Genomic DNA, 25,926 nt, shown 5'->3' with positions numbered 1-25,926 from the left:
ATATGTTTTTGAGATAAATTCCTTTTTATTATTATGTTGCATTTAATTCAAATAATCTTGCTTTAAATTAATGCTACGTTTGATTTGTTATGTTTGATTAAGTCATTTTGCGGTAAATTTATCATTTAACTTATTTTTATTTAGAGCTTTTTAATAAAAGTTTAAAATACTCAAATGGATCTTTCACAGAAAGGAAATCGGTTGAATGAACGAGTTGAGATAAATGTGTTTGTTAATACAACCTCTCCCAAAGCAAGTACAGTTTGTAATCTCCTATCACGCTCAATAAAAACTTCATTCAGTGATGTTGGTGATGGATTTCGTATTGGAGACAAATGTTCCAAAGCAGCTTGGATAATTCTATTTTTATCACCCTATTAAGAAGTTTCTAGCTGCTTCATATGTATAATACTTATGCCATCGACTATCGTTTCAGTTCATCTTGCAAATTAAAAAACCTGCTTATTAATAACGGAAAGATTTAAATTGGCATCTACGGAAGATTGAAACTATTTCCAATAATCCCACCAGTGTTCTCCGCCGCCTTTTAATGGTTCCAGCTTAATTGTAAGGCAATTTAACTGTATAAGATGGAGTAACAGGCGTTGTAATATAAGAGCTTAAATCCATCACCAGATTGTTATTAATAATAGTCGAAGCAGTAACGTTATTCGTAGTTGGCGCTCATTTATTTTGAATTATTTTTGAGCTTTAAAAATTGCGTTTTCATATTCTTTGTCTGAAAATAAACTGTGAATTTTGTTATCTGTTATTTTCATTTCATTCAAAGCAATCGTTAAGCGATTACAAATATATTCAACATCTTCAAATTGAAAAATCGTCTTTTAAGTTATTTATTTTAGCAGAAAACCAGTAATATTATCTCGAATAGTTTTTCGTTTCTGCTTCAATAGCGCAATGTTATCTATATCTTATCAGGCGTCGCCATTGCTGATAAGTAGATGTTATAGGTAAAAAAATAGATTTTAGATTGGTTGGTTGGAGTTGGATTTTAATGGCACAAAAGCCAAATATGGCCATGTTGCGCCAAACGCATGGTGAATATATGAACATATGGTAATGTAAGTAGTTTTTAGAATAACAATAACAAGAGTGATGCAACTAAAGCTAAAAATAACTATGCTAAAATGTTTGCTTGCTTACCGCAACTCAGACAATAAGTTACAACATGGCGGGAATGTCCGCCATGTACCCGATTCTCTTGCCTGGCCAATAAAGTGCAGGGTCATAAGAAGTTGTCCCCGAAGAAGAACAGACAAGAAAATGGGTATGACCACGAAACAGTGTGGAAAGGTATCGGAATTTTTATACATACATATATATATATATATATATACAGGGCGTTTCCGAATCCGGCCGGCAAATTCAGAAGGGTGATAATAGGCATTAAGAGAATAAAAAATCATCATTCAACATGGGGTCCTAAACGACGTTTAATAGGTAAAAATCGCAAAAATATAGAGAGTCAAATTGTTGGAAACTGTAAAAAATTAATAAAAAAATAACAAATGATGTTTCAACTATGAATTTTTTTCTAAATGAAAGCACATTCTTAAAGTTTTTTTTTACATGCTGGTAACATGCGAATTTGATGATCTAGAGGGTCATAAATTACTGAACACGAAAAAGTAGCTTAGGACCCATATTTGCAAAAATTATTAAAACTTGAAGGAAAATAAAAGCTTGAAAATGTAAAGAATTTTATATTCTATAATTTGATATAAGCGTGTAGTGTGAGAACTGAGAAGTTTTAAAGATAATAATAATAATAATAAAAACTAAAATGGGAACCAAAAAAAATTGTTGCAACATCGGCACCGATGTTAGCAAAGAGGGTTGTCAAATTAGAAAGACTAATTCAGAGCCTATGTTTTCTGGTAATTTTTCATCTCTTAATGCTTATTATCCTTGCTCCGAATTTGTCTTTCTAATTTGACAAATCCCTTTGCTAACATCGGTACCGATGCTGCAGCGATGTTTTCTGCATCCCATTTTAGTTTTTTTTTTTTGATTATTTTTAAAACTTCTCAGTTCTCACACTACCCGCTTATATAAAATTCTTTACATTTTCGAGCTTTTATTTTTCTTCAAGTTTTAATAATTTTGCAAATATGGGTCCTAAACTACTTTTTCGTTTTTCAGTAATTTATGACCCCCTAGATAATCAAATCCGCATGTTATCAGCATGAAAAAAAAAAAAAAAACTTTTAAGAATGTGCTTTTACTTAGAAAAAAAATTCATAGTTGAAACATCATTTGTTATTTTTTTATTAATTTTTTACAATCCGACTATATTTTTGCTATTTTCACCCCCTGAACGTCGTTTAGGACCCCATGTTGTATGGTGATTCTTTATCCTCTTGATATCTACTATCACTCCTCTGAATTTGTCGATCGAATTCGGTACACCCTTTATATATATATAATTTTCAATTTTTCTAAATGGCAAAAAAAGGCCATGGAGATTAAAAGATTTTAAGATGGGAAAAAAAAAAAAGATTGCGCAATACAGTAGTCACGTGATCATTTCAAACAAATATAAACCGCATTTTCGGGGGGGGGGGGAAGGGATGAAATCTACCATCGCAAATTTCAAGTTATCTTGTCAGAACATTTTTTTTATCACATGATTATATTAATGCGCATGCGTTAACTTAAAAAATACGATCCCTTTTTTTCTTTTGAGATTGACGAGAGCTTTAAAACTTTTTTTGCCAGCCATAAAAAACTTAAAAAGTGAAAAACCGGTTTAAAATATATGATGTAATGCGCAAGTGCGAGCTTTTAGAAAACCGATGACTCTTTTGCTTTCGAGATTGATGAGAGCCCCAAAACTGTTATGACAGCCAAGAAAAAAAATTGAAAATGAAAATTGACATTTATGCTTTATTCATTGCCTACGCGATTTCGAGCTTCAACCCCCCCCCCTAACCAAAACATCAAGTTCTATCATAAAAAAAAATAATAATAAATGAAATCTACGATTGCAAATTTCATGTTATCATGTGAGAACATTATTATTTTTTAAGTCATTATTTGTCTTAATTACTTTGTCATTAACCAGTTTAAACCGGTTTGAAACAATCACGAGACCTCTCTCTCTCTCTCTCTATATATATATATATATTGGCAGTTACAATTACTATACGGGAAAACATTTCTTTAAAAACTTCAAAATTATCCTAAATAAAATTAAAGATGAGGATAACTTTACAATCAATAGTAACAAAGATGTTTTGGATTTTCTAAAAGATAACAATATTAATAAACTTAATACTTATGATTTTAAAAATTTGTACACTAATCTACCTCATGAAAAATTAAAAGAGGTCTGTACTATTATATATGACGATTATTTAAATACAGATATTATTACTAAAAGTAATTGGCTAGAATTATGTAAATTTAATATTAAAGAAAATTACTTTTTTAACGGAATTAATTTTTATAAACAAGTAAAGGAAATTCCAATGGGAACAGCTTTTTCAAATGCTTTAGCCAATATTTTCTTACGCCATTATGAGAAAAAAACAATTAAACACAACTTAATAAACGGTTGGAGATAAATATATTGATGACTTACTTTTGTTAAACTTGGATAATCCTAATGTTGTTATTAAATGTTACCCAAAAGATTTAGTTTTAACTAAAACAAACGAAAATCAACTAAAAGCCACCTATCTAGATTTAAATACAGAAATTTCTAATGGAAAAACTTTAATAGGTATTTATGATGAAAGGGATGAATTTAACTTTAAAATAATTAAACTCAGTAATTACCATTCTAATTTAAACTCTAAAATTTTCAAAAATTTGATATTCTCACAATTTAGCAGGATTAAAAAAATTTGTAATAAAATTTCTTATATTGAAGCAACAAATAATATCATTAACTAATAATGAGTTTCCCAAAAACTTTTGCAATACAGAAGTATTGATAAGAGAAAGTTTATATAATTTCTATCTTGCTCCAGTTTATTCACTTTGAATTTTAACTCAATAGATGGCGCTTCCATTATTCCTTACGATGACGATACATTATGACCATACGTGGTTTACGAAGTGCAAGTGCACTAAAAAATTTACTTGCTTCACACTGTCTTTTGGAGTTGCATTTTCATTTGGTAAGTGTTTTGCTTTCATAATTTAATGACTTTGGTTCTATGTGTTATGATCTTGTGTTGTTTGGATTTGCTGTGATCTTATCTGGTTTTAAAAAATTTGGAAATGATTTTGCTTGTTATTTTAGGTTTGTGATACTAATTTTATCTCCAAAACCTCAATTTCCTGGGATTTTTGGGTCACGATGAGTTAATTTATTGGATGAAAGTCAGACTCCTCACAGAAAAAATTCCTGCCTGAGGGTGACACTTGAGAAAGCCTTCAGGCCGGATTCATTATATCTTTCTTTTGGGTTCTTTGGCTTTAAACTTAATATTTATTTTAATTTAGTTAAGTTCATTTGTGTTTTAGTTGTAGCAGCATTAGCGCTCTCTAAATACAACGCATGTTTTATTATATAGGTTCAGTAAATATTTTGTAGGTGAATTTCATATTGATTGTTTTTGGATTGATAGTTTCTTATATCATTTTTTTAAACTTTCATTTTCAATTTTTTTTGTTTGATACAGTTTTGAAAAAACGGAAAAAAAAAAAAAAAAACATTGTTTTTCTAAATATTGACGCATGCGTAATCTGATAGTCTCATGATTGTTTCAAATCGGTTTGAAATGGTTAATGACTTAAATTAATGATGACAATTCGTAAGAATTAAGAGAATGAATAATTTGGAAATGAAGATGTAACTGTAGTTGGCGATAAATCGCCAAATGTGAAAACCTTCTGCATTATTTTCTAATAACCCTAAAAGCGAAAAATTTATGCCTCAAAAGCGATAAATCGCTAAGCGATAATCGTGCCTACATATTTTGAGGCTTCAAAAACCTCAAACCAAAACAACATCATGTTCTCACATAATAAAAATCTGGTTTCGAGATAAAGTGCACTCGAATGATTTTGAGATGTGAGGGTGGGGGACCATCGTTCTCTAAATATCGACACATGCGTAATCTGATAGTCACATGATTGTTTAAAACCGGTTTTTTATTAAAAAAATTCTAGCCCTGACAATAAAGTTTTACAACTCGATTGATTTTGAGATAGCTTTTCTAAAGGTTGGTGCTTGCGAATTATGAGTCATGTGAGAACATGATGTTTTTATGTCGGATTGATGCCAAGTGATTTTCAAAAAATAATGTTTTCACACGATAACTTGAAATTTGCAATACATATTTCCTTTTTTTACAGTCTTTAGGTTGAAATATAAATTGTCGGAAAATTTATTTAAAAAGAATGATAGTCACATGGTTTTAATGAAAAAAAAAGCAGTGGATTTTCTCTAAACTGAGAAAGTTAATCTCAAAATGATATGTTTCTATGGATACAATTGAAAGAACAGCAGAAACGAAGTCTCACAAGTTATAAAATCAATGCCATTCATAGTTCCATTGATTGATATTGTCACGTAGATACTCTGGTATAGAACTCAATGACAAACACAGAAATCCATTTATTAACTGAACTCGGAACACAGTGACTGACATATCTTCTGCTTTTATAGCAGGGACAATTCCAGAATACTTTTCTGGCGACGGTAAGAAAAGTTCAGAACACTTGTCTGGTAAACTAAAGAAACGCCCAGAATCTTCTGGAACATGAAATAAAGGGAAACATAAAATCAAAGAATTAGACATTTACACAAACTATACATCGGACTGTTGCTAGCGAGATTCGAACTCGCGATCTCTTGATTATAAGTCCAGTACTATGACCAGTCGGCCATGGACATTCGACTGTGTCTTTTTTCAATGCGGCAATACTATCAGAACAACTGAATTATAATTATGACCATGTAGACTACTTTCGTTACTTTATAAATTTTTATAGTATGAATTAATTTGCGATTTCAAAGCATATCATTATTTCAAATGAATTGGAATTCAAAAAATTAAGACAAATTTTGGATTCACTGTATATGAAACAAAGAATCTTTGTAGGATTACTATGGTGAAAACCCATAGTCTCTCACATATGTAGTTTACGAGATATAACGAAAACCATCTGTGCATGCGCAATAGATGACACCGTAGCCTAAATTTTAAACTTTATATTCGAAATGTAAGGAAAAATTTACAAAAACAATTCGATACAAAATGGTTTAATACAAGATGCAGATTTGAAGCAGGAAACCATGCTATATAAATTCAATAATTGAAACACATTCGTACAAAAATATACTTCTGCATATTAGATTTTATATTTCTTATAATAAATCGCAGCTCTGAAACTTTCAGGAGGTACAAAATGTTACAGAAGAAAAATTACACAAATTATAGTCCCACACAATAGTAAAAGGGAAGTACATAAATTTATAAGACTTTTCAATAAAACACCAATTTTTATTGGAAACATTTTAACGCATGTGTATAAAACATATTCACATTAAAATACACATCTCGGGTTAAAACAAATTGCAAGTGTTTATTAGCCCGCTATCAACTGATGTTTATAAACTTAAAACATGCATATCAGCAGGCTTTCAAAGCATGATATTGGAGAAACTGAAAGGGTATGTGATGGGTTATCGTATCGTCTGGATAAGATTTTTGGAGGTGCTTCTATTGAATATTTATAATTGTACAGTTTAATTTTTCAACTGCTATTTGTAATTTCGGATCAGCAACCAGATTACACTTTGTTTTGTTTTCTTTAATAGTACAAACATGGAATATTCATTTAAGGATAAGAATTACCCTGTATAATAACAATGAATATGCATTATGTGCTGTGTCATACCAAATAGAATTCCTAGAAGAGATTATTTCAACATATTTTAGTAAAATAATAAGCTTTTTTGGTCCTTGTTTCTTGAAACATTAACTTACTACAAAATCATTATCATAAGCCTTTCTCTTTAAGATGAGGCGAAGTTCTCCCACGAGCAAGCGCATTATTGAACATCGGAGGCGCATAATTCATCCATTTTCTATGATATGCTTTGACAAATGTCCCTTTAAAGAATGCGAATGAGAATATCTTTTACCACAGATGTTACATGCATACGGTTTCTCTTTCGTGTGCGATCTTAAATGTATTTTTAAATTCTGCTTATATGAAAAGGATTTATTACAAAATTCACAGGAATGCGGTTTCTCCCCCGTATGCGTAAATAAATGCCTTTTCAAAGTCGTATATTGAGAAAAAGCTGTATAACAAACATCGCATGTATACGATTTTTCTTTCGTATGCGTCCGTAAATGAATTTTCAAATGCGTCGTATTGGACAAGGGTTTGTTACAAAATTCACACGCATAAGGTTTCTCCCCCGAATGCGTCCGTAAATGCCTTTTCAAACTCGAATTATAAGAAAAAGCTGTATGACAAACGTCGCATGTATACGATTTTTCTTTCGTATGCGTCGGTAAATGACTTTTCAAATTCCTCTTATCCGAAAAGTGTTTGTGACAAAATTCACACGCATACGGTTTCTCCCCCGTATGCGTCCGTAAATGCCTTTTCAAACTCAAATTCTGAGAAAAAGCTGTATAACAAACGTCGCATGTATACGATTTTTCTTTCGTATACGCCTGTAAATGAATTTTCAAATTCTTCTTTTCCGAAACGGATTTCTCCACCGTATGCGTTCGTAAATGTATTGTAAAACCCTTCTTATATGAAAAGGAAAGATTACAATAATCACATACATACGGTTTCTCGCCCGTATGCGTCCGTAAATGATATTTGAGACTCCCATAATCTGAAAAGGCTTTGTTACAAATTTCACAAGCATACGGTTTCTCTCCAGTATGCGTACGTAAATGTCTTTTCAAACACCTTTTGTCCGAAAAGGATTTGTTACAAAATTCACACGCATGGGGTTTCTCCCCCGTATGCGTCCGTAAATGCCTTTTCAAATCCGTCGCACCCGAAAAGGGTTTGTTACAAAATTCACACGCATAAGGTTTCTCCCCCGTATGCGTCCATAAATGCCTTTTCAAATGCGTCTTATCCGAAAAGGGTTTGTTACAAAATTCACACGCATAAGGTTTCTCCCCCGTATGCGTCCGTAAATGACTTTTCAAATGCGTCGTATTCGAAAAGGGTTTGTTACAAAATTCACACGCATAAGGTTTCTCCCCCGTATGCGTCCGTAAATGCCTTTGCAAACTCGAATTATGAGAAAAAGCAGTATAACAAACGTCGCATGTAAACGATTTTTCTTTCGCATGCGTCCGTAAATGAATTTTGAAACTGGAAATCACAGAAAAGACTTTGTTGCAAAAGTTGCAAGCGTAGGATTCCTTATTCATATGGGACATTAAATGAATTTTTTAAATGCGATCGTTGAAAAATTACTCTACTACAAATTTCACATGTATGTGGTTTCTCTTTAGTATGCACACGAAAACGTTTCTTTACATTTGGAAGCTGAGAGAATATCACAAAATTTGAAAGCATATGGTTTCTCCATTAAGTGGTCAATGAGAATATTGCGTCTTTAAAGCACTTCTTTCGGCATGTCACGAGCAAGAGATATCTCTTTTCATTAACACTTTGCCAATAAGATTTTCAGGATGAATAGAATTTAAAAGCCTTTGACCATATATGACAAAAATAATGGTTATTTTTTTATTAAGTGAATAAAAAGGGGTAAACTTTGAATGTTTTCTAACATGGGTAATAAGAATAAATTTCCTCTTTTTTGTATCTGAACAACAATACTCACACATATGCTCTAATAATAAAAATGATAGCGTGATTAAAAATTTCTAAACTGATGTATTGAGGAATCTATTATTTCTTGCTTCTAGATTCCATCAAGATACGTTATATGTTGCAAGTTGAGGCTGTAGGTCTTTGAAAAGTCAAACCACTCTTATTGTTACCACTTTTATCCGAAAGATGTGATGATTTATCAGCTTTTCTCATTAACATCTCTTTAGGTTCGTGACAACACAATCTTGGAATCTAAAAAAAAGAAAAAGGAAAAAAGTTATACAGTGTTACGTTCAGAGCTACTGACAACGGCAAAAAATAACAACGACAACAATGAAATATTTGATATTTATTTATCAATTAACTAATCATTTGCTTAGTTATAGAAAAAATATCTGTAGAAGCACATGCATTTCGGTTTGATTCAGGAATATCAACAGAAGTTTTCAGAAATGAATTACATTGAAACCTCGCCAAACGAGCGCAATACGTTCTCGAATCTTAATAGTAATGTGACACACCCGTTACATGAAATAATTTTTTCTTCCCATACGAATCTAAATAAAACAGAACAGTGTGTTCCATTCTGAAAAAAAAAAATCGATAGTAATTTAATTTAATATTTATAATACAAGTTTTTTTTACAAGAAAATTTTTCTCCCCTTATTTTTCAAAATTTAGCAAAAATGAGGTATAGCATTATCATTTAATGAATGAGTGACGCACTATGCAGCGGCCGTATTAGGATGATGCTTCTATTATGATGCTATAAATTTCCAATTTCCCTAATTTCACCGGAAGGTTGTTGCCCTATGAATCTATTATTTCCTCATCTCCAAACCAAATCTCCTCTGAGTTTTTTTTTTTTTTTTTTTTTTTTGCTGCAACACAAAATGCACCTCTGTAAGTTCGTCGATAATTTTGGCTATGTTCTTTCACCAGCTCATCGATGTCATTGCTAACCGCCTCTAATTCATAATCTTACCAGACACAAAATTTCATCTATTAAGGCTTCCCAAGCACGAGCTCGAACCTCTCGGAGTCACATTTGACAACACTACCTGGCCAAAACCACTACCATGTAAACATATATGTTCCCTTCAAACAAGCGATCAACACAAACTGATACTGATCAATCTAGTGTCATAGTGTCTCCTCGTCACTCAGGTATTTACATCGAATTACAACACAGGGAAAGTTAGACAGATAAAATTTGGACCATAGATTTAACATTGATTGTGTAGACATCTATCAAATTTTGCGCCTAACCGAATGAAGAGTTTTGCTGTCAGTCAGTCTGTGTTTTCAGAAATATGTAAACACAATAATTGAAAATGTAATGTGATGTCATTTTGAGTTTACAACTTTGTGTGAAATTTTTTGCTTTGATCGTTTGGGAAAAACATGTCTCATGCACAAATTTGATTTTTGGATACTATTAACGTCATGTCAGGCATTTATTGCCAAAAAACCCTCTAAGAATGATATATGTCTGCAAAAATGTTAAATTCACACCAAAGGTTAATATTTCATAACTATGCAAGGCTTTCTCTGGCATAACATTTTTATTGAAGAGTATGCAAAAAAGTTTGTGGGTGATCACTGTTACCGGAAACTTGAAGGTAACGTATGTCTTATGCATAGAACGTTTGCATTTGGGAAGCAATAACTACACAGTAGCAGAAATAAATTAATGTTTATTAAACACAGGCACATCAGAAAAAGATAAGACCATCTCTTCGGTCATAAAGCAAAAAAAAAAAAAAAAAAAAAAAAAAAAAAAAACCATCATCAACACAGAAGGAGGTTTTTCCTCTGCTTACCATCCAGCTGCTGCTCCCCACTTCCTGGAAAGAAAAAGACATTTTATACCTAACCGTCTTTGACGTCACGACAAATAAGCAACAAGCACGAGTTGCAGTGACGTCAGACACAGTTAGCCGTTAACACAGATAAATCTGCATGATTAAATAACATTGCCAACAATAACATCGGCTGGTTGGTATTATCCATATAAAATTTTGACTTGTTCCGTTAATGGTGTGAAAATAAGTTTGAATTGAAAATAATAATAATAATCTAAAAGGTTTAATCAATAAGGACGATTAAGATCAGGTTTTTAAAAAAATGCATTACATTTTTCCATATCTATTTGGGACCATTTTTTAAAAAAGATTCTAACAACTCAAAGCTAAAAAAAAAAAAGCTAAGAAAAAGCTAAGAAAAAAATTGTTCTCCTAAATTTTGTTATGCTAACCAGTCCACATGTTCTGCCCGCTTCACCCAGTTTTTCTTTAAAAAGAACTGAACCTTAATCATTCAAATAAGATTACACATTGCATTCCACTAATATTATTTCGCTAAAATGTTTTCAATTATATTTTAATCCATCTACTTATTTCTCCTAAACCAAATGCGTAATGAACTTTTTCAATTAATACCTTCCAGTAATTTCAGCAGATTATGGTTTTAGAATTATTGTAATTAGGGATTGCAATACCGGTATACCGGGTTACCGAATACCGGTATTTTGAGCCATTTGTACAGTTTGTAATACCGGTATTCACAAGCTTAAATACCGTTTTTTCGGTATTTACCAGAAATTTTTAAAATTGTCTCCACTATACATTTAGGGCTCGCCAACGTAGCAAAATAGTATACTTTTTTGTTTTTATGTCTACCTAACGGGCGAAATTAATAAATGGCTTAATTAATTGCTTAAATCTAAATTAGCGAAACATGGATTATCCCTGAAAGAAAATATTGTATCCATATCGACTGATGGAGCAACAATTATGAAAAAAGTTGGAAAGTTGATTGGTGCACATCAGCAGTTGTGCTATGCACATGGAATTCAATTAGGAGTAATAGATGCATAATACAAAAAAAATAAAGAAGAATCGAAATACTGTCGATATAGAAACTTCGGATTCCAACTTTGAACAGAATAAGAGTGTGAGTGATATTGACAATGAAGATAATGACAACGTAATTGTTGAAGAAGATATTGCTAATGAGGATGAAATATTAACCCATCAAGAATTACTTCATATAATTTATAAAATTTGAAAAAAATGTTAAGATATTTAAACGTTCCCCTATAAAAAACGACATATTACTAAAATATATACTAACTGAAAATAAAACAGCATATATGTTAATACTAGCCGCCTTTGGCGACCAGCCGGTTTGCCAATCTTAATTCTCGTTAAAATTTTAAAAATTAACTCTTTTATGTAATTCCTACTTTAATAGCTTTTTCATTAAAATATTTTAAAACTTCAAATTTCAATTCACTCAGAATATAATAAAGGCATTCAATCATAACGTAATCTGTATCTCTCCAATTTTCTGTTAGCTCCCATGGAATTTATGCTTTAAATTAAAGTGGAAATGATTAATCATCAATTAATATACTAATATTTTTTACTGAAACAAAGCATTTTTTTTTGTAATATGATTACTGAAAACAGAGTCACTGAGCATTTAAATCTTATGGGCACTAAAGAATATCTTTCTTAATTTATGTAATATCAAGAATTTGTCAATAAAATTTTCTCAGATTCATCATGACCAGATCGATTTATTAACAATGTTTAATTTTAAATGCATCAAACATTAAGAAAATAAACAGAATCGTTTAAAATAAACGGTCGAAAACAGGTAAAAAAATTGCTTAAAAAACGATGAACTTAAACTAACATAAATACAATTTAATTACAAAAGCATACAACTAACCTAAAAACAATTTAAATCGAATCCGCTTCCGTTGAAATTAGATGCAAACAATCAGAATACAATGCGCATGCCAGTTACGCCAGTTACGGTAACGCAAATGCGTGAATTTTTCTACACCAGTTGGGGTCACGCTATGCAGATCAGAAATTTTTAATTTCCTTTAATCTATTTTAATTCAAAAGTACTTCTGAATGAATCTGAAAGATCGATTAATTAACAACGTTTAATTTTAAATGCCTCAAACATTAAGAAAATAAACAGAATCGTTTGAAATAATCGGCCGAAAAATTTTAAGTCTAGCCTCATTGGTGTTGAGGGGAATAAAAAAAAAAAATAAACTGAAGCCTTACTCATTTGGCGGTGGGGAAAATGAAAGAATTTTTTGGCGGGAAAGTTAGTTTTTAATTAATAATTAAAATTCCAATTAAAATTTCCAAAAAAAGGGACCCCAGGCGCACATTCCCAACATCCAAATTATACATGTACGAAATTTGGTAGCTGTAGGTCAAATGGTCTTTTCTGTAGAGCACCAACACACACACACACACATTGAGCTTTACATAAGTATAGATTAGATTCTAAAACACGTTGGAACAATTTACTCTTAATGATGGAACGTTTTTTGAAACTGACAAATCCAATCCAAAAATCAATAATCGACGTAAACTTGTAAATTAATTTTTCAGATAGTGAATTCGACTTAATATCCAGAACTGTATCAGCTCTACTTCCAGTAAAACTGACCATTGAGACATTATGTCAGAGAGATTCTAATTTATTAACAGATAATGCAACAATAAATTTCATGTTGCAGTCACTGAAAGAACAACACACATCACTATCTGAAGAACTATATATTACATTGAAAAATCGCATAGAAGAAAGGCATATCGAAATAAAAAAAATGTCTTACAGTATTTACATAATTATTATGATTTTAAAAATGAAAATGAAAAAGAAGAAAAGAAAATAACCAATTCAAATCTGATCAAGTTTACAGTAAATTTTCTTAAACTTTTTTACCCACAAACCTATCCACATTCAGAAGAATTCGGTTCAGTTATCGAAGATTATGATGATACTAATGTCGATAGTGAAAAGGAATTGTCTCTTGAACAAAAATTAGAATTAGCGATAAATAAAAAGAATTCAACGAACCAAAATACAATACAGAAATCAGCTAGATCCAAAACCATCCAAAGAGAAATCGATTTATTTGAAGATGAGGGATTTAGAGGTAAATACTTGGAAAAAGTATATTGCGCATTGCTAACAGTACCACCAACTAGCGTAGATGCCGAAAGAGCGTTTTCGACAGCTGGTAATTTTTGCACAAAATTATTTTCAGGCTTATTGACAATATAATTGATGCATTATGTTTTTTAAGATTACTTTTCAAATATTTGTAATAGTACCACAGACTGAATAATGATATTTGCACTTTCTTGTGATTTAAATAAATAAGATGTTCCTTTACTTTTTTGTGATTCTTTGTATACTATTATAATTTATAGGTTACAAATTATTTTTGAGATATTTACACTCCCTAATAAAACTGGCTAATAAAACAACTGTGTTTTCTTTCTTTTCCTAAAATTTTTAATACCGGTATTAAAGCCGGTGTTAAGATCTAAAAAATAACGAATACCGGTATTGAAATTTTGGTCCGATATTGCAATCCTCCATTATAATTAATTTTAATGTATTTAATTGAAATTTAAAACATCGATAAAAATGTGTATGGAATGATGCCCTTTATGTTGTCAGATTAATGCTTTTTAGTCTGAATATATATTTAAAATTTCAGTAAGAAAATCATAAAGGAAAGAAAAAATGTATATATTATTTTGAAAGATATTTTTGTATATAGCATACAATTATTCAATTTTATAGAAAGACTAGCTTTTACCCGCGACTTCGTTCGCGTGGAAATTTTGATGTGTATGTATGAGAATTGAAGGTCTGATCAAAATGTGAAATTTTATCAAACCGTATCATTATAGTGCTGTCGAAAGCAGTCTGATATGATATAATCAAGAAACTTGTAACTGATTGAGAAAGACCTACGAGAAAATTTCATTTTTATCCTAATACCATAATGTATACAGCATTAAGCCCTGGTTTGGCCCTGGAATTTGTTGATCGTCATTGTTAAAGCCAATTTTAAGGGAAATTGCAACTTCTTGAAAAAAAGTGGCAAGATGTTTGGAATAAAAGATATGCAGGGAATTAAAACGCTGTCTTTTTTTAACTGCTCCTGTAATAATGGTAGCTTTTATAATATTTCAGCCAAGCTCTCTGATACGAAACCTGGTGCCGTTGCAGAGTGCATCAAGATTTCGCATCAGCAGAGCTGGAACGACAAATTTAAGCTCCGGCTTATGCGAAGATGCACTTGTTAACTCTGTGGAGTTGAAAAATTCAACGGGGTAGGCAGTACTATAGCCATCACCGTTTCTATGGATGTGTATAGTTTTAAATTTCCGACGATCATGTCTACATTTTTTTTTATTGATTCACTCGTTCTTTGGGAACAGCACTGCCCTCTCACACAACCATTCTTCATTATTTATATTAACCTCCAAATTGGAAAAAACTTGCATGATAAGTTCACCTTTTGCAGCCACTGGATAGGAAAATTCTTCTGAAAATAGAATTATCCAATCTGCATCCGTTTCTAGACGACCCTCTTCAATATGCAGAATCTTATTTGCAAAGACACTTGATTCATGGTCGTTGTATAGTTGCACGCGAATGTTGCTCGTAAGATGGAGCTTTTCAGTCCTAGATCACAGATTTGACGCCTTGAGACATGCGTTTATTTCATCCGCTGGCATGGCCCTCTCAATATCTGTCAGTGTCTGTCTAAAATCGCCTGCGTGCAAAATCACAACGCCGCCATCACCGCCTGGTTGTCGCGAATGTCCTGCAAGTTTTGATTTAACGCCTCTAATGCATGCTTGTGTGACATTGTGTACTGGTCCCATACTATTAACTTGCACTGCTTCAAAAGAACTCCCCGGCCGCGGTTTTTGGTGATGTTGCATGTCGGGGTATTTTCACTTGCAAGATTAAGCGGCAATTTGAAAACGCAATGTGCAGTTCAACCACCTTTAAACAAAGTTGCTGCAATGCCCGAGAAAGCTACAGCCAGAGCTATATTGCCATCCTTGCGGAGTTGGACTAGCAGAGATTCAGCACAAATGTCTTACCCGTACCCCCTGGTGCGCCAAGAAAGAATAATCCCTTCACCCCACTATTACTCGGTGCAGAATCGTTTCGTAGACTTGATGCTACTTGGGAAGTAATAGTAGTGTCATTTCATTAAACTGCACTTCTAAGACCGCACTGTCGTAGTTTAGCTCCTTCACAACTTCGCTTGATAATTCCCCTCTTCGCTGCGGTGTGGGTAGGCCGGAATCAGAGGAACATTTTCCAGATATGGAAATCATTTTAACCTCAACCAATACCAAGCTCCGTTAATGATTAGGTCATTTGAGTGCCCTTCAGCCTATGTACGATATCTTCTTATAAAGCGTCTTTGTATGCATCCCCACAGTTGGAGGGGGGTTGACAGTCCGTACGAGCTCACTAAAATTACAAACGGGTCCTCTAGCTACTTTCATAGCCCGAGCTTTATTACTCCTCTTCGAGAGATTCGGTTTTCGTTATCTGAGAATTTCGAAAAAGTATGTAATAATAACAAATAAAAAAATTAAAACTACTAAAAAAACGATATACTTAAAACTATAAATAAATTTATTAAAGGTATATAATAAAACAAAATAGAAAATCAAGTCCGAATTTCTTTAAAATCCAGTTAAATCTTTTATTTATCGATCGAGTTTGAGATAGCTACAACAGTATAATACACATAATTTTTAAACTTTTAATTAAAATGAAAATATAGTTGTCAACAATCAGAACACACCACGCATGCGTAAATTTTCAACACTAGTTGGCGTAACGCAAATGCGTGAATTTTTCACGCCAATTAGGATAACGCAATGCAGATTAGAATTTTTTTATTTCCTTTATTTTACTTTATTTTAATTTAAAAGTACTTCAAAATGAATCCTACAGATCGATTAATTAACAGTTTTTAATTTTAAATGCATCAAACACTAAACAGAATCATTTGAAATAATCGATCGAAAGCATGTTAAGCCTAGCCTCTTTAGAGTGGGAAAGAAAAAAAACTGAAGCCCTACTCATTTGGCGATGGCAAAATGAAGACTTTTGGAGGGAAAGTTAGTTTATAATTAATAAAAAATTTACTACTCAATTAACCGGAACAAATAGTAGCCTATGTCCTATTCCAGACTATAATCTATCAATGTGATAAATTTCATCCAATTCCGTTCAGCCGTGATTGACTAACAAACATCCATCCATCCATCCAAAGTTTCACATTTATAATAGAAGTATAGATTACAAATTCAATTCCAAGATTTAGTCAATTTCTAACTTTCAGACTTTTCCAAAGCCGAAATTTTTTTTAGAATGTTTTAACTTTACCTGAACTGGATATCTCAAAAGTGTTGTATGCAAGGTAGATGAGATTTAATAAGTGGCATTGAAACATACTAAGTATTAATTTCATTCATATTTGGTAAAACAGTTTTTTTTTTGGAAAGTCTGCACATCTGCTCACGTTAATGATAACAAGACTATTCCAAAGTGCAGAATTAAGTGAATTAAATTAAAAAAATGATTCCTTTTTTTTTTTTCCATTACAATCAAGATTTCAATTTTTCAGCAAAAATCGATGAATGGATTGACAGTCTGCCAACCTGTGTATTTGCATATATGAAAACTAGATGTATCAAAAATTATATAATAATAATAATAATAGAGAAGAAAACAATTCACATTTGATAAAGAATACAACTTACTCAAAAATGATATGGTGGTTGCATCTTTCACATGAAGTTTTTAAGTGTAAACTTTTTTGTAATGCATCAGTGAGTAACAGATCTAGAAAAAATAATAACATAAGAATTACCAAAAATGTGGCTCATTTAATAAAAATCCAACAACGACATGATTTGTCAAATTCAGCAATACTAAACTAATAAACAAGTATTAAAAGATATTTAAGGAGAAATATACAGAACAAATATTTATACTTTATTTCCAAACAAATTTTATAAGATTCACTCAAACATATCAAGACATTTGTTTCAAGAATTCTTCCATAATTTCTTCTAAAATATTTGAGATTATTTATTCATTTTAATATTTAAACAGCCTTAAAAAAATTCTTAAAATTTACAAAATACTTTACCTAAGCAATCTAAAGCACCAGCTAGCAAAGTTATAAGCAAACAAAGAAAATTCATTCAAAATAAAATAGAAAAATTCAAAGTCAAATAAATAATTAAAAGAATCCTTTGCTTATTTCCTTAATGAGCAAGATCTGCAGGATTTTTATGAGATCTTCAGTTCTACAGAAATTTTTCTTAGATATGATGAATACTATCATTCTTGATTTCTATTTCCAGCAATGGCTTAGTCTTTCAAGAATATATTGTTGTTAAGATAATATATTCCTCTAATTTGAGAAGCCATGTGCATATTCTTGCATATTTTTCTAAAGAATTCTCAGCAGAGCGCTTATATTATTCCATATATTTTAGTTTTCTTTGAATTAGAATGTTAGACATAAAAATAAAACCATTTCATGAATATCTGTTCAATTAATGTATTATACTTTCATTAATATTTGCTTTTCATTTTCTTATCATGAAATTTTTTTATTTAATCTTGAAACATTAGATAACGCTGGTCTGCTGTGGATGTAATTACACAAATTATTTAGAAATATAATTTAAGGAATTTACAATTTAAATTAAAGAATTTTACAGTTTAAAATTTATATATGTCTAATCATATTAGATTCTGATTAAGTTTAAAATACTATTTTAATTTCATTAAAACATTATGATAGTAAATGGCAACTTTTTTATAACTCATGCATTAGTCCATGTTTTGATTACCAATACAAGAAATGATTTAGTATAAATAATTTGTGCACTATCGGATTAATGAATGATTCAATTTAATATTAATAATTCATGACACAAAATTATAAATATGCAAATTTATCAATTAAATCTATAGCTCTTTAGTTTATGTATGTACTAAGAAATGAACTGATTGAATTAAATTTTCAAAACTTCATATAAAATCAATTGTACTAATAGCACCTAATAAAACATCTGCTAACATATTTCTTTCTTATTATTACAACGGAAAGTAGCAGCATGGAATGATTTAATATACAAAATAGTTATTTTACTACAAATAAAAGTAATCAGTAAAATCCTTTTAAGATTATTTTATTCTTTAATTACTAAAAGATTTTTACATATTTATCTAATTTACACACACAAAAAAAACACAGATATATGTTTTTTATTCCCAAATCCAACAATAATTTGTCAGTCTTAATGTCTAATAATATATTTGCAAAATTTCTAATCTTCAGTCAATATATGCAATCTTTGATCAATCTACTTCAATCAATGATGGTATTTATTAAATAATGCCGGACGAGCGAAATATAACATCGTGACTCGTGAAATATAACATCAAAACGCACCAACCAATGAGAGCTCTTCTAACTTGCAAGAAGAAAACTAGCATCAAACATAAAATATTTATACAAAGTTTACAGGAAGAAAATTGTATTTTCATCAACTAATTACCAATCCTTCACCATTAATTAATAAGTACCTGAACTATTTTGTTATATTTAATTATTAACTAAGTTCCAACTTTTTGATACTATGAAATACTAACTTTATTTTCTACCTATATATATAAATTTTTTTCAAAACCTCTTTTTAATACAAGTGTTGCTTGCCATTAAGTCAGTGAATTCAATTTGCATTATAACAGAGTAGATTTAAAAAATGCAACTGAAAGCAGCAGAATTCTCATTTTTTAAAATTAGTAAGTACTAATATAGTACTAGTTTTTCTGAGATCAAAACATTAATCATCTCTCTTGTGAACAAAAATTAAATAATGATAACAGGACATACAATGTCAGTACAAAATAATTCATGCAATATAAATGAAATAAGCAATTTTCAAAAATTAAATTGTATAAAAAAATAAAACAGCTGAATATTTCACTAAAGGACAACTGGTATGAAATAAAAATGGCTTTAATACCCATGAAATTCATCTATTATATTTAAAACATTCTATAAGATACCCACTCCTACCAGCTGGCCTGTATATCATGTTACTCACTGAAAGAAGAAACAAAATCAAGATATTGCAATTACACATCTCCATAGGTAAAGCTATTTACATAATGTGTGCTGAATAAAGAAGCAGTATGAGGTTATACACAGCAATATTTGAGAGCATACAGCAGAATTTTTATATTTACAACTAAATTTCAATACATTGATGAAATGTTTAAAGATATTTATGAATTTATTATGAAACACATGAAAAGGCTATTGAAAAAATCTTTCTTAAAGATCTGTGCTACATCCAAAATACAATTCATAAAAGAAAAAGTTCTTTGCTTCATTCATTTTCATTAACATGTTACTTTTCATTTTCTTAGAGATAATAAATTTAAATTACTTATATTGCATTAAACAATAAACAGTTTTTTTTTTATGAAGTAAGCATTATTTGTATTATTTATATGAAAATAAAGCTTTCATGAAAGAAGCAGTTTACTTTTAAGTAAAATATTGAAGATATAAAATGAGCAATAACTATTAATTGGTCAATTAACACCATATGCCTTGAAATTTTACTGATACCTATGCAAATTATTAACATTAAAACTTTAAAATATTCCCTCTTTTTTTTAACTGAAGAATATAATACTGTAATAAAAAAATAAATATAGCTTTCATAAAGGAAAATTATTTTTATAATAGGATATAAGTATTGCAGCAAGGACAATATGCATTTTATAATTTAAAACTGCATTTTTCTTTTTTACAAATGTACATTGTTTATATTAAGTATCTGCCACATAGATATTTATCAGATGAAGAATTAAAATGTTTAGGAAATAAAGTGGTAGCTCAGATATAATCCTTGTTATTTGATCATGGATTATTTTTTCCTTAGTATGCCATCACAAAAGAGGAAAAAAATGAATGCAGATGATTCATTAAGAGAACTGGCTTTATTAATTTGCGATATAATTTCCCTTAAATATAGTATTTAAAAGTACAGGATATACAAAGATCAAAACATCCCTTGCATTAAAGAATATTGAAAATAAAAATTAATTTAAAGCATGAAATAGGCCTTAAAATTAAATCGCAAGTAGTTATTCTAAAAATAAATAGTGTAAGTCTTTATAGAAACAGTAAAAATTGGATAATTAAGTCTTAACCATAATTTTAGGTTTAACACGGTAAGATCTGATTGTCGAAGAAAGTTTTGTGAACAAGACGATACACAATGGTCCCATTTTCTATTAAAATAAAAATCATAGTGCCGAACAAAAAAAAAGAAAAAAAGAGCAACTTGAAATTTATGCAGTTTAAAGAAGACTAAATTTTGCTGCATTCCATTTCATGTATTAGACATTTGATACAGCATTCCAAAACATTTTCTTTAGTTTAAAGATTTGTTTTAGAAATTTTAAAAGTAAAATCAAATATTTACTAGCGTAGATAACCAAAAAAATATTAAAAATACTAAGGTCTTCTAAGACTAAAAACTGGACAAATAAATGAAAATTTCCAAAATTGGGCGAATGATTGCATGCTTTTATAATTCAATTTAAATTTCAAAAAGTATAAAAAAAGTATGGCAAAAAATACAAAAACAGTAAAACCCCTGGATTTAAAAATGAAAGGTAATTTTGTTTAAAGTTTAGAATGGTATTGAAATAAGATAAGGTAGACTAAATAATACTTTTATATATTATTAAAGCAAACATGAATTCTTATCATTTACATAATAAATAAAATAATGTAAATAATTATTAAATAACTACATTTCGTGGCCTGTTAGCTCATCAGGAATCATGGTCATTAAAAATTTCAATTCTATATTTTATGTAAACTCTATCACAATGACATCTTCAACAAAATATTTTTAAACTTCAGATTTTGCAGATATTTAACATGTATTATTTAAAGGACTTTACACTTTGTGTTCATTTTACTTGATTCTAATTTTCTTTGTCTACACCTTTATAAAAGTTATTTAATAACTGAAAATATCAGCTATATTCAAAAATAAAAGAATTGGGCAAATTAATAAAATTACCATTTCTTGATTCTCAGTTTAAAGCTCAATTTTGACTTGATAAAAATCCAAACAAAATTTTTTTTAAGCATGCCTTATAATGTATGCTCAAAATATTTTCAATATAATGTATAAAGTATGCTAAAAATATTTTATAAAAACAGGATTAAAAATTTTAAAAAATCATGCAGCAGAAAATCTTTCAAAACATAATTTTTTGAGATTTATGAGCTCTTTTTTGAGCTGAAATATTACAGAAAATTTTAGAAAAATGCTACCATTTCATTTAATTTTTAATTCAATGAAATTTTAATAAAATTGCACTGAGATGCACATTTTCATGCTCCAAAGTATACATATGCTAAGTTTTGTAGATCTAGGTAAAATAACCTGACCTGAAGAACATCAATACATGCCATTCATCTTTATTTTTGGAAGATGAGAAATGAAGTCGAGAAGATGAATTATCTATTTAAAACCTAGGTTAAGAAGATGTTCTAATTTTTTAATTTATGGAACTTATATGTATTCAAAAGGATTACTTTTTTTTCTTTTATTATATATATATATGTGTGTGTGTGTGTAATGATATTTTAAAATCTAATTTAAACTTAATTATATTCCTAATTTTTTAGCTCAGCACATATTAACTTCATTCTAAAATATTCTCTTATTTCCTGATCCCTTCCCACATTTTCTATTTAATTAATGCAATAGAAATCTCTGTAAAAATGCTTTCATCAGCAGTTTCCATGCTCCGAGAAAAGGGATAAAAAATTGACAGCCAAGCAAATTCTTCTGAAAGATCCCTACGATTCCATTGCCTGTGGTCAATACTTGGAAGAAATCCCTATCAGAATCTCAATATACATAATAAATAGGAAAATTATTCACCTTCTCTTTTATGCTAATTTGTTCCTGTAACACGCTGTGAATGGATGTGCCCTGTCCACGCCTCTTGTACATAAACCTGCCTATCGGGATGCAAAAAAACCAAGTTAAAAATTCAAAGTGTCATCTTTCTTTCTGCCCTGATTCTGCTTTAAAAATTATGTTTATAAATATATATATTATATTTGCAGATTAAAAAAAGAAAAGAAAGCAATTCTTGAGCTCAAAAAAGTTCTATAAAGAAATGGTTAATAAAACCTTAACTCAAAAAGCAAAGATAGCTAAAATTTTTATGAGTGATTATTACTTATCAGTACCCATGATATTAGTTCTAAATATTGAAGAATATTTGAACTAAATTTTATTTTATCTAACAAAAGATTCAATATATATTTTGATAAAATTACCTTGAAAAGACAATGAAGTAAATGATTTAATGTTTTCATTTAGTGATGCAAATTGTAAACTAATTCTATAATGTATAATTTAGAAAAATGATGAAAAGTCATAGCTTGAAATTCAGGTTAATAATTTCATACAACTAGAAACTGATATACTGTATTCTAATGAGATTATATTGACTTTTTCTTGGGGAGGAGGAATAAAAATATGATGTATTACATCCTCATTCTTTTAATTTCAAAAATGAAATACCTCAAATATTGAATGCTTCTTTCACCTCCTTTTTGCACTGTTCATGACCACCTATCAAATTCCAACAATTATCTATATAGTGCAAATTTGGTTTAATTCTCTGGAATATCTTGCAATTCTTCATCTGAACAAGTAGGTGTATATTACTTACTATTCAGATTTTAATAATTAATCTAATATATTACAATTACAAATATATGAGTAAAAAAATTACTATCAATAATATTACTACAAGAGGTTTCTCTGTACCACCTTAATGCATTCAGATAAATATGAATAACCAGAAAGCTATGGCAGCATTGGAAAGAACTATGGTTGAACCCTTGGGGCCATAAGCAACCATGAAATAAATCCTGCTATCGGTAGGGAGTAGTTATTTCAACATCATTTCTGTACCCTCCAAGAAGGAATGAAACAACCACAACACAAGAATTTCTCTCATCCTCTTTTTTTAAAGTGTCCCAGTGAGATTACCAATAGTTTAAAAAAAAGGCACTACTAAGCATTGAACTTCAGGATTTTTCTTCATCTTACAAATTTTATAAAATTATCTTGATATTTAAGTGCATTTGGCCATTTTGTATCTGTTGCTATGTAATGAAACTCTATTTCTACCTCACAATAAATGAAATAAAAAAGTTTATATTATTTTTTATACCTATAGGATGAAGGATTTAGAGGAAATAAACTAAATGTAGGGATTGAATTTTTGGTCAGATGCATATTTAAAGCATGGAAATTCTCATATTTTTGCCGATTTATATATATATATAAATTTTTAAAATTATAATTTCATAGACTCTACTCACATTCAAAATGTTTTTTTAGGAGAATAATAAATTATAATCTAATTATAGAGACATAATTTAATGAATTTAACAAATTGTCATTTGGGAGTAAATATATTTTATAACAAAACTACTTTCTCACATATTGCACATAGTATTATATTTAAAATTATTGAACTATCTTAGTTTCTAACATTTCTCTTGCATTTAAGATTCGAATATGCGCTTATATTTGAGAAGTAGCATAAATTGATATAATGGCAACATAGCATATGATTGATATAATTTTTGTAAATATTGGATATTTATGCTTAGACATATTACCACTATATCTCTGTCATATTATTAAATGAATTATTTTTTTAAAAAATTTGACTTCTGTGTAGTCCGAATTGGATATCATTTTGGAATTCGTACTGGATTTGTAAAAGCAGTGGTTATATTTATTATACATATATTAGTTTTATTTGTTTGCAAGCTGTACGGTTATAATTTGAATAAAATTTATTATTAAAATCAAGTTTCTACTACCATTAAAAAAATTTCATAAAAGTATTTTAATGTCTTTGCTTTATTAATAGTTAGCAATCCTTTCTGAGCTTTGGATGAGATGTAATTCATCTAATATGAACAGAAAAATTTAATTTTAAGAATATATCCTCTTTATGGATATATCCTTAAGAATATATCATGGCAACAGTGACATAAAACACAAAAGTGTCATCTTATTCCTTGTGTGACATATACTAAATACATTTAAAAATAATCAACGAATTCTTTAGGTACAGTAACAATATATTTAAAAAAAAATACACGATGAACAAAAAAAATTTATGCAACAAAAATTAAAACTAGCCATTTTACCTAATAAATGTATCCTATATATTTATATCTATAAATCATGGATATCAAAACCAAAATATCATAAAGATATTGCATGAAAACGAAATCTAAGCAAAGAATCACAATAATGAAAACAAGCGAACTGAAAATTAAAAAAAAATAATATAATAAGAGGAACACTATGGTATACATACATGTAAAAAATGGAATAAAATTATATAAAATAAAAATAAAAAATTTATCTAACTGAAAATTTAGTTTTAAAACTCAGCAAACATGAAGTAAGGCTACAAATTATCCCATTCCTATATCTTGCTGTGCATTTGCTTATCTTTCGTCCCGCCACATCTATCTGCTGCTAATCTCCGCACGGCTCTCTCTGGTAAACCCTTTCGGTGCGTGGCTTAACACGCATTGCGAAATTTACTTTAAGTTAAAGTATTAAAACATTTCTAATTAATTAAAACTGCCAGCCATGTAGATAACAAAAATAAATTTTAATTACAAATTAAATCAACAAATATAGATTATGATACACTGGCGGTAATTCCATCGACCAGCACTAGGCAGAAGTTCGAAGCAAGCCGACGAAGCTAGGAAGTGAGTCACTGGTTTTTGTTGGAGAGCAAAGTTCATCTCCATAGCTATGAGTGATGCTTATCGCCAGATGGCGAAACAAGTATTTGGCGAGAAAATGTTTTGGTATTTTAACTAAATTTTGATGTTTTAAAGAAAAAGCTCCTGTCTGTTTGTCTCTGTGTGTATGTGCTGGCTCTGTATTAAAAAAGACCGTCTGATTTATGCCTATCAAATGTGGCAAATATGTACTTTGGAGAGTAGAAAAGTTATTTTTGGAGCAATTTTTAGTTAGAATTTTAATTAAGAGAAATGCTGAATTTTTCGGGAAAACATTAAAAAATTTACAGTTGAAAAATAGTTTGTATATCATCTTAAAATTCAAAAAATTATCTTTT

General features: G+C 29.8%; 1 protein-coding gene across 9 annotated transcripts; it reads right to left on the bottom strand.

The window, feature by feature from the left end:
* Positions 1-6,189: 6,189 nt before the first annotated feature.
* LOC129988304 (zinc finger protein 569-like) lies at positions 6,190-25,507 on the bottom strand. 9 transcript variants are annotated; one of them, XM_056096497.1, is made up of 5 exons: positions 25,147-25,478; positions 22,671-22,750; positions 19,716-19,795; positions 17,430-17,511; positions 6,190-9,048 (listed from the first exon to the last, which is right to left on the bottom strand). In XM_056096497.1, exon 5 carries the CDS (start codon positions 8,397-8,399, stop codon positions 7,056-7,058), a length of 1,344 nt encoding a protein of 447 aa, XP_055952472.1. In that variant the 5' UTR covers positions 8,400-9,048; positions 17,430-17,511; positions 19,716-19,795; positions 22,671-22,750; positions 25,147-25,478; the 3' UTR covers positions 6,190-7,055. The 9 variants fall into 9 exon arrangements, with proteins under 9 accessions (XP_055952472.1, XP_055952475.1, XP_055952476.1 ...); XM_056096500.1 differs by having other exon boundaries at positions 25,200-25,478; XM_056096501.1 differs by lacking the exon at positions 25,147-25,478 and adding an exon at positions 24,974-25,100.
* Between the last annotated feature and the right edge of the window lie 419 nt (positions 25,508-25,926).

Source organism: Argiope bruennichi, chromosome 10, assembly GCF_947563725.1.
Source record: "Argiope bruennichi chromosome 10, qqArgBrue1.1, whole genome shotgun sequence".
Lineage (NCBI taxonomy): Eukaryota > Metazoa > Arthropoda > Arachnida > Araneae > Araneidae > Argiope > Argiope bruennichi.
Note: the sequence above shows the minus strand (reverse complement) of the source record. Positions and strands in the feature narration are given on the sequence as shown.

Coding starts and splice junctions, on each gene's coding strand:
- LOC129988304 (XM_056096504.1), bottom strand. CDS start 8,399: ATGTCCCATATGAATAAGGAATCCTACGCTTGCAACTTTTGCAACAAA.